Source organism: Pseudorasbora parva, chromosome 3, assembly GCF_024679245.1.
Source record: "Pseudorasbora parva isolate DD20220531a chromosome 3, ASM2467924v1, whole genome shotgun sequence".
Taxonomy (NCBI): domain Eukaryota; kingdom Metazoa; phylum Chordata; class Actinopteri; order Cypriniformes; family Gobionidae; genus Pseudorasbora; species Pseudorasbora parva.
This window is the reverse complement of record NC_090174.1, coordinates 47,500,313-47,515,777: the sequence shown is the minus strand read 5'-3', so window position 1 is coordinate 47,515,777 and position 15,465 is coordinate 47,500,313. Positions and strand designations below refer to the sequence as shown.

Below are 15,465 nucleotides of genomic sequence, written 5' to 3'. Positions count from 1 at the left end.
ACACAGAATGAGAGAGCTAGAATAAGATCTGAATAAAAGGCAGAAGACAGACAGAAAGAGAGAGAGAGAGAGACAGGTGGAGAATGGGAGGAGGGGAAAAAAAAAGAGGCCCTAATTACGCGTGTTAATTGGAGCCCTAGTTTCTCCCTCTCTCTGAGGAGGCAGGGGGCAGCGCACGTCTGCAGGGCTTCACAAGAAGAGGGGCATTTCGAGTGAAAGAGAGAACAACAGAGATGGAAAGAATGGAAAGAGAGAAAGACAGCGAGAGGAGGAACAGACAGCAGGTGGCTGGAAGCAGGTCAGCAGGAGATGAGCACTAGAGAAGAAGCTGAGATGTCTCCCTGCATTCACTCCTACAAAAGACACACGCAAACATTTAATTTCTCCATCACCTTTACAAATTTCTAATGATTAAAGTGGTAAATGATAATTATTTTTTATAAATTTGAATAAAAATAAAACAGATAATTAATATTTATGAATAAATGTAAAAAAATATGATTTCATATAAAACAATGCTTTTGTATATAATAATACAATTAATATTATTATTGTTGTTATTATTATTATTAATTAATAATATTATTATTGTTGATGTTGTTGTGTCTGAAATGCAAGTCGATAAAAGCAATATTACCTTCACAACTGTGATGTGATAACCAACCTGCACTTTATTTGACAAGGATATCTAGGGAATGGAAGCTAGCACTTGATTCAAACAGACAGTTATCAGCCTATAATTTCTTCTCAAGGGGCCATTCCGTGCTTTATATAAACCTATCATAAGACCCCCTGTGCAATATAGTATATGTAATTGCAGTAATTACAGTGTAAACACGTCATACAAGTACACTTTAAAAGCATAAACTGCCCTTTAGCTCAGCTCAAGTGTAATGTGGTAACTAACAGCTGGGTCATGTGCACAAGAGCACATTGCTTAACTTTAATAGCAGTGACAGATCAAGACAGAGATTCAACCTGCAACCCTTGATGACAACCCAGTCCCAGATAATAATATCATCTAATCAGACAGTTGTTTAAGGGATGTGCCCAAGTTAGCAACTACTTGAGTACTTGTTCTGCACAGACCAGTTGACCATTAAATGCTGCGTTTAAATTACAAAGAAAGTGTTTTGCTTTTACTTACAGTCATTTAAAGGAACGTTACACTTTTTTTAAAAATAGGCTCATTTTCCAAGTTTCCTTAGAGTTAAACAGTGGAGTTTTTGAATCCATTCAGCCAATCTCTGTATCTGGCGGTAGCACTTTTAGCATAGCTTAGCATACATCATTGAATCATATTAGTCCATTAGCATCAGTGCTCAACAAAAGGACCAAAGACTTTCAATATTTTTCCTATTTAAAACTTGACTCTTCTATAGTTACATCGTGTACTAAGACCAACGAAAAATGAAAAGTTGCTTTTTTTAGACTTACAGCAAGGAACTACTTTCTCATTCCTGCGTAGGAACTTAGCGGCCGTCATGGGTGCAGCGGCGCAATTATATTACACGGCGCCTGAAAATAGGCAAACTTCAGTCAATATAACCAGCATGACAATCTGCTTGCACAGAGAGCATGCCTTGTAACCATGAAGATGTTTGTGAAAGACGGTTCGGAAGATATTTTCTTTGATGCAGATCCCGAACCGTATCTATTTGAACCGGAAAAACGGTTACACTAAAGATAAGCTTTTGAAATGTGAAAGAGAAAGTGTGGCAGAACAGACTGGGGCAGAAGGGACGAGGAGAGCAGATTCAAACCGGTGAGTCAAAATGATCCGACATGGATTTGGTCTTCCGACCTTTTGACTAATGTAATATATGAATGAAATATGCTGAGACGGTGCTGCTTATTATGAAGACAAAGGGAGTGCGTGCGCTCCGTTGATTATCTCTGTCACTCAGTTAACATGCGCCCAGTCATCTACATCACTCATAAATCACAAAAAACTGATTGAATAAGGTAGCCTGACGTGGTCATACTCAATTCTAGTTAGAATGTGAGTCTGAAACTGCTCCATTGGGCTGTGATTATGGGGCGTGTTTCGTGTTTTTTTCCCCCGCGTGTTGTTTTCTATGTCCACGGGTTGAAGCGACTATTATGTGATATATAGACCCATGAGTGCGAATTTTAGCAGCAACCTTGCCAAAATAACACACATTTTACCCCCCAAACCCCATTTCCCCCCCGGAGAACCCACCGAGAATCTATTGTTTAGGGCTTGTAGTTGGCGGGTTTTGTTGTAAAAACTTGGCAACCCTGTCTGCATGCTGGAATCAGGCGGGAATACAGGATCTTTACACGTGTTGTAAAAAAATAAAATAATTTAATGATACACAGAGTACTCACCCAGCATGATCATCATTTCTGAGAGAAATCGTGAAGGTGAATGCATATACAAACAAACTCTCCGTTTAGGATTCGAAAAAATGTAATCCTAGCCCCTTTGATGACGTAATGATTAGGTTACTGTTGATCATCTGTCCGTCATCGTCTGAAGCCCGCCCTGATGATCTCATTGGTCCGAACAGTTTCTGTTCAGGGATAATTACTCCTCTATGGAGCAAGGCCAGACCAAACTGCCTGACCTAAAAAAAATTGTGGGCGAGGCTAAATTCGGCTGGCATCCAGGCTACAAATAAGGCTTTGACGGGACAAACTTTTTTTTGCCGGCCGCCAAATAATCTTCAATGCAGAAGACACACTCTGAAGCCTCGGCACTGAACAGAACATCACTAACGTAGTATTTTGTACAATAGAAACTGTGCAGATACACAATACCGGCAATTCCACATTGTATTTTAATCAAACCATACACTACCTCACCAGAACTCTACAACAAAACTACTAACGTTATATACTGTATAAACCAAATGGCCGCTCAAACACCCACGCTTTGTGATTGCATTCACAGGTAACGTTAGCTAAAGACAACAGCAGTGCTTTTCAATCTGCTTTTTCAAGCTAACAAAAATAAAAATAAATAATGTTGTACTTACAGCCATGGGGGATTAGCCTAGAAATCTAGATGCACCATAGTGGCAGGAAATCTAATCTGCCCGTGTTGTCTAGCAACTCTCAATACACTTCTGAGCTGTAAATGCCAAACTCTGGTCGGGCCAATCACATTGTGTATAGAGTGGGTGGGCGGGGCTTAACATGATGACAGCCGAGTTGCGCTTGCGTGTTACTAGTAAACACAGAAACTGGCGAAAGGTGGTCTTTCGAATCAGCTTTGACCACGACTCTGGAAGACTTGGAGTTAAGCTTTTCTCTGAGAAAAGAACAAAGAACGGCACTGAAGCCATTATTAAGAAGGGAAGATGTGTTCGGAGTTTTGCCGACTGGATGCGGCGAAAGTTTAATCTTTTAACGAGCTCTGCTTCACCTTCGTTGCTCTGGTTGGTTGTAGCGATATCCAATTGCGTGCAGAGGGAGTTTGAAAGATAACCGTTTATCCCGCCCCTGAGATTGAGCCCTGTCAATGGTGAGTTTCCAAACATCTTGATGTGGGTCTGGCTTGTCAGTCTAATGGGGGATGATACACTACGCCCTGTCTGGCCATGTCCTTTAGACGCCACACTGTGGTAAAACTGTCCATGTTTTCCAAATAGTCCTCTGGTTCCAAATGCTTTGAGCAAACACGCAGTTTATGTTTGAATCTAACAGTGTTTTGATATCTCTGGTTAAGAGCAGTCGACCACTAATTCTTTTGTTCCTTTATTTTCGTTGGTATTCTGTGAAACATGATGGTAGTAGTATACACCTTCGACTCACTATCACAGCTCTTTACTACACACAAAACCTTATGGTTAATCGCACAGTAAATCCACTACATAATTTGCAGGCTGTAACTCTGCATTATCTGCAACGACACAAACTTAGTGCTGGTCACATTGGATGTTACCTATCTGAGAACTACTTTCAGGCACTGCGTAATATTATCGCACCGCTGAACCCATGGTACGACCACAAAGTTCCATGATTACTACGCAGGAATCAGACAATAGTTCCTATCTATATCAGTATAAAAATCTAGACCTTTATTTTTCTGTTGGTCTTAGTACACTATGTAACTACAGAATAGTCAAGTTTTAAATAGGAAAAAATATTATCTTTGAAAAAATAATGCTAATGGACTAATATGATTCAATGATGTATGCTAAGCTATGCTAAAAGTGCTACTGCCAGATACAGAGATCGGCTGAATGGATTCAAAAACGGTAAAACTTAACAGTTTAACTCTAAGGGACATGGAAAATGAGCCTATTTTCAAAAAAGTGGAGTGTTCCTGTAAGTATTAATGTTGTGCATTTTAATTATTATTTTTATAACATTTATATTTACAATTAAATCTTAAACGGCCATTTAAAAGGTTCAGTTTTAAAAAAATAAAAAAAATAATACTTTTATTCAACAAGGACACATTAAATTGATCAAAAATGATAGTAAATACTTGCATTGTAACAAAAACTTATTTCAAATGAATGCTTTTCTTTTAACTTTCTATTAATCAAAGACTGGATAAATGCCGCACCAAATCAGCATATTAAAATGATTTCCGAAAGATCATGTTACACTGAAGACTGGATACAACACACACATTCATTATCTATCTAAATATCTATCTATCTTGCCAAAAATGTTTGGAAGTCTGCCTTTACATTCGCATGCAAATTTTATGACATCCCATTCTTAATCCGTAGGGTTTAATATGAAGTTGGCTCATTCTGTGCAGCTATAACAGCTTTAACTCTTCTGGGAAGGCTTCCACAAGATTTAGATTGTTTAAGGGAATTTTTTACCATTTTTCTAAAAGCGCATTTGTGAGGTCAGGCACTGATGTTGGATGAGAAGGCCTGACTCGCAGTCTCCGCTCTAATTCAACCAAAGGTGTTTTATCAGGATGAGGTCAGGACTCCAAACCAAACGCGGTCATCCATGTGTTTATGGACCTTGCTCAAGAGTCCAGCAGTGGTGTAATTCACACCACTGCTGAAGTATCCAATGCTTTGAAACCCATTCCATGAATCTCTCTATGGTCTGTTCTTGAGCTAATCTGAAGGTCACACAAAGTTTGGAGGTCTGTAGCTATTGAAGCGACTTCTGCACACTGTGCGCCTCAGCATGCACTGACCCCTCTGTGATTTTACGTGGCCTACCACTTCATAGCTGTTGCTCCCAATGGCTTCCACTTATAATAACAATAACAGCTGACCGTGAAATATTTAGTAGTGAGAAAATTTCACAAATGGACTTATTGCACAGGTAAGTCGTATCACGGTACAACACTTTGATTCACTGAGCTCCAGAGAGCGACCCATTCTTTCACAAAAGTTTGTAGAAGCAGTCGGCACTCCTAGGTGCCTGATTTAATACACATGGCCATGGAAGTGATTGTTGATATTGATAGATAGATAGAAGTGATTGTTGATACTGACAGATAGATAGAAGTGATTGTTGATACTGATAGATAGATAGATAGAAGTGATTGTTGATACTGATAGATAGATAGATAGAAGTGATTGTTGATACTGATAGATAGATAGATAGAAGTGATTGTTGATATAGATAGATAGATAGATAGATAGATAGATAGATAGATAGATAGATAGATAGATAGATAGATAGATAGATAGATAGATAGATAGATAGATAGATAGATAGATAGATAGATAGATAGATAGATAGATAGATAGATAGATAGATAGATAGATAGGTAGATAATATATTTTGCATTTAATCAAATGCCAGTCACACATACACTAACAATATCATGGCTCAAGCACTGAGTCAAAAAAACCTAACAAGACAGACGGCCCAAATGAATGTGTAACACACCCACAGGATGTTCACAGGGAAGTCAGCATGAATTGCATATATGGGCTGTACTGCGGAGGTGATAATGCTCAGGACTAACACCTTCAACTACATGCAGCACACCCTGGTAACTAGCACACAACCACACACTCACACACCGTAGAAAGGGATCAGTAGAGGATAGCCAAAAAATGCCTCCAGGAAGGCTGTGTCTGTGTTTGTATGAGCAGGTGTTTGTATATGAGAGGGAGAGAGACATGATGCATGATGAAAGGATAGAGATAGATCAGTGGGTAGAGACATATCTAGACAAAACACAACAGCAACATTCTAGAATTGTTCTAAGGCACTTTATATAGTTCACATAAAGCACCTGAACTACATGCAACAGTTAATTCCCTCAAATAATGTTAGTGTCCAGTTCTGTCTTGCCACCTTTTAAGGCCTAAGGTCACATTTCAACCTAGTGTGTGCACTGGACAAAGAGCAAGATATGTGTTGCACTGTGGGAAATGCTATTACAAACTAACAGTGAGCGTGTATTTGGTGGTGCCGGGTGCAACAAGCTAGGGAGGAGAGGAGAAGAAAGGGCAGAAGAGAGGTACAGAGAAATGGAAACCATTACGAAAAGCATTCTTACCTGGCATCTGCTTCACTGTAGTACTCTCTGGCTACAATGTCCTCAAACAGTTCACCTCCAGTCACCCTGCAACACAGAAAACAAGTTCACCCTGGCTATTTGCTAATTCAAACAGAATTCCTGTTCTAGTGCACGTCTCTTCCTTAAGCTCAGTTTCCATGGAGACAAGAATCCAATGCAAAAGTTCTCAGGAACTGTGAAAACCGAGAGGTTTTTTAAGATTCTCAAAGATGATATGCTTTTGGGTGGCATTGAATGTTTCTGATTATAGCTAATCTGATACCACTGCATTTTTAATATATAGGGATACTAAAAAGTAAAACCGTTTTAATGATGCATAATAATTAAGAATGCACCAATTTATCAGCCGATAAAATCAATTATTTTCACTATCGTCCAATTGCATAACAACTGTCGATGATCAGGGACTATTATATCCTGTTGATCAAAGGGGTCATACTGTCCAAGTTAACGTGACAGTAACTTTTTCTTTTTGACCCTATGATTCAACTATAGTTAAATCCCGGGCTGCCAGGTCCATGGTTTTTCCCTCAAACATTTTTTGCAGTCCATCTCATATCAAATAATCAAAAAAGCTTTGTGCTGTGTTAATTTGATAAGAAAGCTTTTAAATTTTATCACAAAATTCAAACAATAAATGGCTTGATGCTCTTAAATGTGATGTGACAGATCACTGTAGTCTTTAGTTCAACTTCAATACAAGTTATTATAGCATGAAAAAACATGCATAAAAATCAAATATGGAGGACCAAATTACTCAAAATTAAATAATTCAATAAATAAAGAATTCAATAAAACAACAATTTAAATGTACCAGTTTATTCTGAAATAATTAAATATTTAATTAAATAATTAATTAATGAATTAAACAATTCATTTGATTAAATTTTAAATAAATAATTAAATAAATAAGTGTATCTATTTATTTTGTAAAATTACAAGTGTCTATGAAAACTACCTTATTTGCAACTGAGTTGGATACAACCATTGCAGTTTTTATTTGAGTATAATTATACCTCAAAATAAATAACTTGCTCCAGAGCAGGTTCAGAGAGTGAAGTGCTATGGCTACTTACATACCTTGAAATATACCTCCATTTCTGGAACCGAAAGTTGAGGTTATCCACTTGCTCTTAAACATTACCCAGGTATGTCACAAAGCTTTCTACACCCCGGAAAACTAATTAACGAACATAAAAAGAAGCTCAACTGAACTTGAATGATGCACAAGAACAAACGTTTATTACACGTAACACACGAGAATTAAGCTCGTAGGTTACACAGCACTTTGAGCTTCAGTAAGAGCTTTGTTCTTGTGCACCATTCAAGTAGAGTTGAGCTTGTGTTATGTTCGCTGATCAATGCTTAGATGGAAGTAATTGCCTAGATTCAATCTGTTCTCTTTAGAAAATGTGGATTAAACCACTCAATTCATATGGAATAGCATTCTGATCTTTTTATTAACTTTTTTTGAAGCGTAAAAGTTGCAATCGCGTAGGCTATGTATGGAGGGGTCAGAGAGAATTCAGAGCATTTCCTCAAAATGATCTTCATTTGCATTCTGATGATGAACAAAACATATAGGTTTGTAACGTCATATCGTTAACTAAAACAAAAAATATTAATATTGTTGGTACCTGAGATGTGTATATATATATATATATATATATATATATATATATATATATATATATATATATATATATATAAAGAAAGAAATTAGAAATGTAGCCTTGGCAAAAAACTGAAATAAACGTGTAAGTTTAAATACTAAAATGAAATTAAATCAAAACTGAAATCAAACTAAAAGCTGAACTGAAGCTGAAGTATTTTCAAAAAACCTAAAGAAAATGACAAAAGCATAACAAATAACTACACTGTAAACAATTATTTTGAAACTTAATTTTGAGTTCATTGAAATTAAAGATTTGAGTTAATACAATGAACATTTTTGAGAATCGACAAACTTTGTTTAAATATTATTAAAAGATTTTGAAAGAATATTGGGTAATTGTTTGATTTATTTGTGATGATCCAGTGAAACATGCCATTGTGGTGTGGCAAGCAGCGGGGCGAGGGACCGCGAGAGCGGGCCGGTGATTAACGTTCACGAGTGCCAGCTGCGTGGCACACCGGTCTCGTCTCGCGGCCATGTGACGGGAGCATATAAGGAGGAGCAAGGACAGCGGAAGACGAGAGAGGACCAGGCCTGGAATTTTATGTTATGTTTTGTTTATGTGTTTGTGGGCAGTCGTCCGTGAGGGGCTGCCCACGTTTTATTTTGTGTGTGTTTGCGGACAGTCGTCCGTGAGGGGCTGTCCGCGGTTTTACTTTCGTTTTGCTTATTTCTTTTGAATTAATAAATGTTGTTAAACGTTCGCCGGTTCCCGCCTCCTTCCTTCCCATGAACGAACTGTATTACAGCCATATTGTGCTATTTTCATGATTTATCATTTTTTGGGGGGTTCAGATACAATAATATTTTTAGTTTCTATTTATTAAACCAATTTCCTTCATTGTATCAACTCGAATTTTACTTTTCAATAAACTCAAAATTAAGTTAACCAGGTTATAATTAAGGCAACAATATTTTTTTTACAGTGTAACTTAAATTAAAATGAAAACTGAACAAAATTAGTAAATACTACAATAGCCAAAGTTGGTCCCGGATAGCCACGTTCCTGCAGAGTTTTGCTCTGACAAATCAAACACACCTGACCAAACTAATCAAGGTGTTATGAGTTAAAAGCTACAGGCAGGTGAGTTTTTAATCAGGGTTGGAGCAAGACTCTCCAGGACCGAAGTTGGCCAGGCCACCCCTGGTATATAATACTAAAATGACACCACAAAACATGCATCATACTGTATGTACTATGTCATGTTCCTTTTTGGAGTTGCCACTTTTGACAGTTTAACAAAACAGTAGAAAGTCCTCTTGGGAAGCTTGTTCTTATGATTTTGAAAAATCATAATTATACATTATGATGTACATTTAAGCAATGTTGATCAGAATAAAATGTATTGTTGGCCAATTTATACAACTTACTATGATGAATAACAATCTGTGGGGTGCATGTGTGCTCATCTAATAAATATGATCCAACGTTCCAACATGACGTTCCAACATGAGCAGCAGTACTCCTTTTGCATTCATACAGTGTTGTGAGCGTGAGCAGATGATGACAGTATTTCTTTTTTTTTGCATGAATTATCCCTTTAACAGTGCAATGGAATGCTGATAAAAGGCTTCAGAGGCACACTGCAGGATGAAGGATGGATCATTTTAAGATGAGCTGCTCCTCATGTCAAAGTTAATTTGATGACGAGAAACATTCTGACAGGAAGTATACTGACACTTACAAATCAAACAGTAGGTAGTGGAAGCCCTCCTCTGATATACTGTCATGCAGTCGAACTAAACAGAAAAAGAGAAAGGAAATTAGGTTTTATTGTGGCTACAGGGAAAGAAATCACACAGATCTACCTAAATTATATATATTTTTTCTTTTTATTATAACTGGAGGGGGTAAAAAGCTCACCGATATTGGGATGTTTCAGCAGGCGACAGATCCGAGCCTCTCTTTCGAGCTTCTGATGGTCTGAGGGTCAAAGACAGAAGGATACAGGAAGTGTTGAGCAGAAATAATAAAGCACAGCCCAGTTAGGAGACACTAATATTGAAATGCTGACTGATATTGATAAGCTTTATTTTAATGTCATGGCTAATAAAATAAAAAAATACATGTATTTTTTTAGGTAAAACACAATGCATTTATGTTGTATTAAACATATTTATTTTGAGATCTGTTCAATCTAACCAAAATATAAAAATAATTAAAAATGAACATGCAAATTTGAATTTACAATATCTGTCAATACATATCTACTATTGACTGAAATAACAGTAAAAACCCCTATTTTAGTACATAACTGACATGGTACCAAGACATTGCATCTTTACACAAGAGCTATTTACATATTGCGAAATATTAGGTAGAATTTGAATAAAAATACACAAACTTCAACTTTTTTCAACATTTTCACATATATAGAGTTAAAGGCCATGTTTCCATTGGAAATAACCCATACCAGATACCCCATTATGTTTCTTTTAATTACATCATTATTATTTCCTGTGTCAAGTGTTGGGAATTTGGCCCAACAACATGAGCAGGCAGCAATCACAAACAATAAGCTTACTACAGTTGTGCTAAAGCAACGTCCCAGATCTCATTATTCAATCTTGATAAAAAAGATCAGTGCGGCCTAGAAATGAGGGTAGCTAGATAGAGACTCAACACAATGTTTCACTTCAGAATGACCAGATTAGATAAGGTTCAGACTAGGGCTGGGTTATAAAAAAAAAAAAAAAAAATGATTCCTCGATTTCTCATAGGAGAAATCGAGCAAAACTTACAGTAGCATTTAAATATGAAATTGAATGAATAAAAGTAGGTTAAAATTAAAACTACATAGTCTTCAATATACAATATAGATTGATTAAAAGCTACTGTGTTATTACTTAATTCAAGAGCAGTGAGTGATTTTTTTCTTTGTCTTTTGTTGTTTTATTAACATCATTTTAGAGGTGAACTGTGCCTTTAAGGACAAGTGTTCACTAGGCTGTGCTGCTCTAAATTTAAGACCTGCTCGCATCTGATATTTAGACACATGTGATTTTACTTTCACTTTAGACATAACCGACTGTGTTTATATGTTAACCTTGTGTGTATTTGACAGTATTAGCACAGTAAGGCTACTTAGTCCAGTAATCATGTGTTTGACAGGCGTTTAGTGCACGCGCGCTTAACGCAAAATGGTGCATAAGCCCGCATTTTAAATGTTTAACCGACAGGCTTTAAAACGCGGCTAAACACCCCCTAACTTTAGTGCATATGATTGGATATTTGCTTATATTAGCCGTAGACTCATGGGTACTCTTAAACAGCCGAAATAAACTGAGAGAAATATTTTAAACAGGGAGAAATAGAAATATTTAATTAAATGCAAAACCGGGGGGAAAAACACACTTCACAAGCATGTATTAAACCGTGAATGCCGTACCGAGCGGTTTAATATTATATTGAAAATTGTGGTATCCCTATCGTGTACAAATCTTTTCTTTTTAATAATTATAAAAAATAAAAATAATTTGAACCTTCAATATTATAGCAACTGGCTTCCATCTATAGTTTACAGCATTAATTGAGATATTTCTTTTTCTTTGAAAATTTGCCATATACTGTACCTGATGTATATCCAAAATAATCAATATCGATATTGAATCGAAATCCAATCGAAAGCTTGTGAATCAAAATTGAATCGAATCCTGAATTTTGTGTCAATACCCAGCCCTAGTTCAGACAGTAAAAGCCATGCTAATATCTAATCTATATTTCTCCTGATCAGTCACACCTGTTCTCACACATCTTTGTGTCTATATCTAGATCTCATATATTGTACATCTACAAACCTCTCGACATAAGCCCTGATAATGAAGAGCGCACAACTGGCCCATCTGGACAAAGAACGCACTGCCTAGGCTAATGATTACAATAATGAGGACGCTAATGATGAAGCACCATTGAAAAAGGGAAATAAATGCTCCCTGCTTGAGAAAATCAACAGAGACAGTACTAAAACCCCATGAAGCTCCAGATGGATAAGGGCAATACAAAATGTATGTCTTAAACATGATTCACGCTTTAGAAAGCTGTCTAATGTCTCACCAAACTGATAGCAGCATAAATTGCCTCAAGACGCATCTGAAAAATGAAACCCAACAGCAACACGTTGCAATTAAATATCAACTTTCCCTAATGACAGACATAGCTAAAGGCGGCATCAACAATTTACACTGTTAAATGTTTTTAACAGCAATATCTAGTATCTGTATATTGTGCAACACTAACTGGGGTATAATTTGGAACCAAAGTTGCAATGCTGGGCATTTAGGTTGGCAAAAATACACAACTCATTTTGATGTAGTATGTGAAAGTTTTGAATTCACAATATAATCAAACAGTAATGTAAGACATTCCACTATTTGAATATTCAAACACTATAATAAACATTCATATCAACGCATATATTTTTAAAATATCATGTTTAATTTTAATACCACTTAATTTAAAAATATGTATTTTATATAATATAAAATATAATTGTACAGATTCACCATAGTTCAGAAAAGCAAGGTTGAATATACAGTGATCTCAAACATGATTTGGACACTTATGTCACACTTGGCAAAAAAATGATGGCAGACTTTCCCAGAACTAATTTAATTTTACTGAACAATTTTTTTGGTGAATTTTCCAGTGTCTGACAACCACAAATATCCATTATATACACACACATATTATGTAGATACAAATATCAATCTGCTGTTTTATCTGTAAATTGGATTGATCCTTTGTTATGCAAGGACATTCATCCATTTTTAAGTGCACCTTAAGTCTCAGTTTATTTTTCACTGTATAATGCACAAAAATTGTCTTCTGACCTTTACCTGACAATTATTCCAACTGACACTCAAGGTCATGGAAGTTGAGTTCCATATGAAGAGACAATTAGCCTGTACATTTTATTTTACATTTGATTACATTCCACCTTTATCTATTGTTTAATATTTTATTGTCCCTATTCTCAGCCTTGCATTATGATTTAATGGCTTGGCGCTGCCTCGTCTCACTCATATTAAACCCTATCACAGGGACAAACTCCTTGATTGGCTATTAACCGGGTCTGGAATCCCGCCCCCTTTGTCTGTCTGTTGCTGATGTGCGTTGACCTTAAGCTCAGCTGCTGGGCATTCTCAACGTTATCCACATAGTCATGAAGCTGTTGCAACACTAGAACGCCAACACCAAACGCTGTCAACCCCGCTGAGCTCCGCTTCAGCTAATGAGTTCCCTCCCAGTTCTTCCTGTATCAAATTTAAATAAAAACTTTAAACCACTACACTCTCCAGTTCCAAGACAAAGTATCTACTTCAAGGTGAAAGTAATGTCTTGCTATTTAAAAATGTTGGAGGTTTGGCGGTTTATGCATTCTGCATTATTAATTTAGTTTTAAAGTTGGTATCAAATGGAAATTCATCTATTTTCTAAATTCATGTTATTGATCTTACTGTGAACAATTCATCCATGTAGGTTTAATTTTTTCAACCTCGTAATAATTTTTTGATCAATATCCAGCAAAACATCAGAAATTTATCTTGTGATGAACAGTATTCCAGACTTTTCGAATCACTTAGTCCGCTTGAACCACCCCTTATTACAACATTCAACTGCAAGTTCACATTCAGTCAATCAGCCATCCAATCAACAACTGATGGATTGAATCAAGACAACCCTGTACATTTTTTCTCTTTTCGATAATTCTTTTCACTCGGCTGTACGTCACAAAAGATCTGTCTCAAAACTAAGACTTTAAAGAAGCTTGTTTCTCACGTCTATGTAAGATATGTTTCTTTAACGCTAGTACTAACAGGCTCAAAAAACAACATGGCTGACACGATTTAAACAATGGTCATCTATGGATAAAGTTGTGATGCTTTAAAGTAAAGACATTTAAAATTCACATTTTTAAAGGGTTAGTTCACCCAAAAATGAAACATTCTGTCTATATGGATTGGTCAGAGATCTCTCAGGTTTCATCAGAACTATCTAAATTTGTGTTCAGAAGATTAACAAAGGTCTTACGGGTTGGGAACGACATGAGGATGAGGAATCCAAATTTTATATATATAAGATAGTAACATTAGATAGTTTTGATTCATATGCTGTTTAATGATGATGACGTTATTTTACATATGCATATGATTACATTCGATCGCTTGTTTTACTGCGTCTTCCTCGCGTGTGTTTTGATCAGGAGATTCAGTACTCATTCAGAAGATGTGTAATAGACAGTGAAAACACGGAAAATTCCGTTTTTGGCCGGGAAACATTTTCTCACAAATAACAGAATATTCCGTGTTTGGCGGGGAAATAGTTAAAGGGTTAGTTCACCCAAAAATGAAAAATATATAATTAATTACTCACCCTCATGTCGTTCGACACCCATAAGAACATCTTCGGAACACAAATTAATTATTTTAGTTGAAAGCTGATGGCTGAGAAAGGCTTCAGATAGACCTCCATTAACATTCAGTACATTTACACCCACAAGACCCATAAAAGGCACTAAAAACATCGTTACAAAGTCCATCTCACTACAGCGGCTGTACAGTAATTTTACGAAGCGACGAGAATAGTTTTTGTGCGGAAAAAAAAATCTAAATAACGACTATCCACCAATTTATTGTCTTCCGTGTATGCCTCGAACGTGAACTCACGAAGCACCACGACGCATGCGCGAGAAAATGTCACAGATCCGCCGTTCGGACACAGTACCCAGGAAAAAAAATTCACAGGAAAAAAAACCTTTTAAACCCTTTAAATATGTAATTTTAGTATCAAAGATGAGTTTTAAGGGATACAACTATTGACTACAGGGACACTTTATTTTACTTCTACTTCTATTTATTGCATCCAACTTCGAGACAATTGTACAGTGTAAAGTGCACAATAACTTGCAAGCGAGGAACAGCATGCTTAATAAATAAAAACTAAAAACTACTTGCGGTAAAATCTAAATAAACTAGTTTATTGTTGGACGACTAGACCATCATTATGATGCATCCCAAAATGGATCTTTCTACAAATCACATCTCATGAACATATTTGTGCATTTTGCAAGGGTCATGGCCATCTCTCTGGATCAGATGAGAGTCTTGTGCTCCAGGCATGTAAGTATGCTTGTTCTCTCCCTCTCTTACATGCGCACACACACGCGCACACACACACACACACACACACACACACACACACACGCATGCGTACGCACATGCATAAACACACACACGTGCACACACGCACAGCTGCCAAGCGCCAAAGGTGCCTTTACTGTCAGCCCTCTCTTTATGTCTTTCTCTC

At 36.7% G+C, this 15,465-nt stretch overlaps 1 protein-coding gene across 20 annotated transcripts in view; it reads right to left on the bottom strand.

Annotated features, from left to right (window-relative positions):
- camk2b1 (calcium/calmodulin-dependent protein kinase (CaM kinase) II beta 1) overlaps window positions 1–15,465 on the bottom strand; it is an 81,958-nt gene that overhangs the window by 60,471 nt on the left and 6,022 nt on the right. For all 20 annotated transcript variants that reach the window (XM_067439240.1, XM_067439245.1, XM_067439239.1 and 17 more), the window contains exons 3-5: window positions 10,024–10,083; window positions 9,845–9,899; window positions 6,464–6,529 (exon numbers count right to left, since the gene is read on the bottom strand). In XM_067439240.1, coding sequence (XP_067295341.1) covers window positions 6,464–6,529; window positions 9,845–9,899; window positions 10,024–10,083 — 181 coding nt within the window. The remainder of the gene's footprint in view (window positions 1–6,463; window positions 6,530–9,844; window positions 9,900–10,023; window positions 10,084–15,465) is intronic.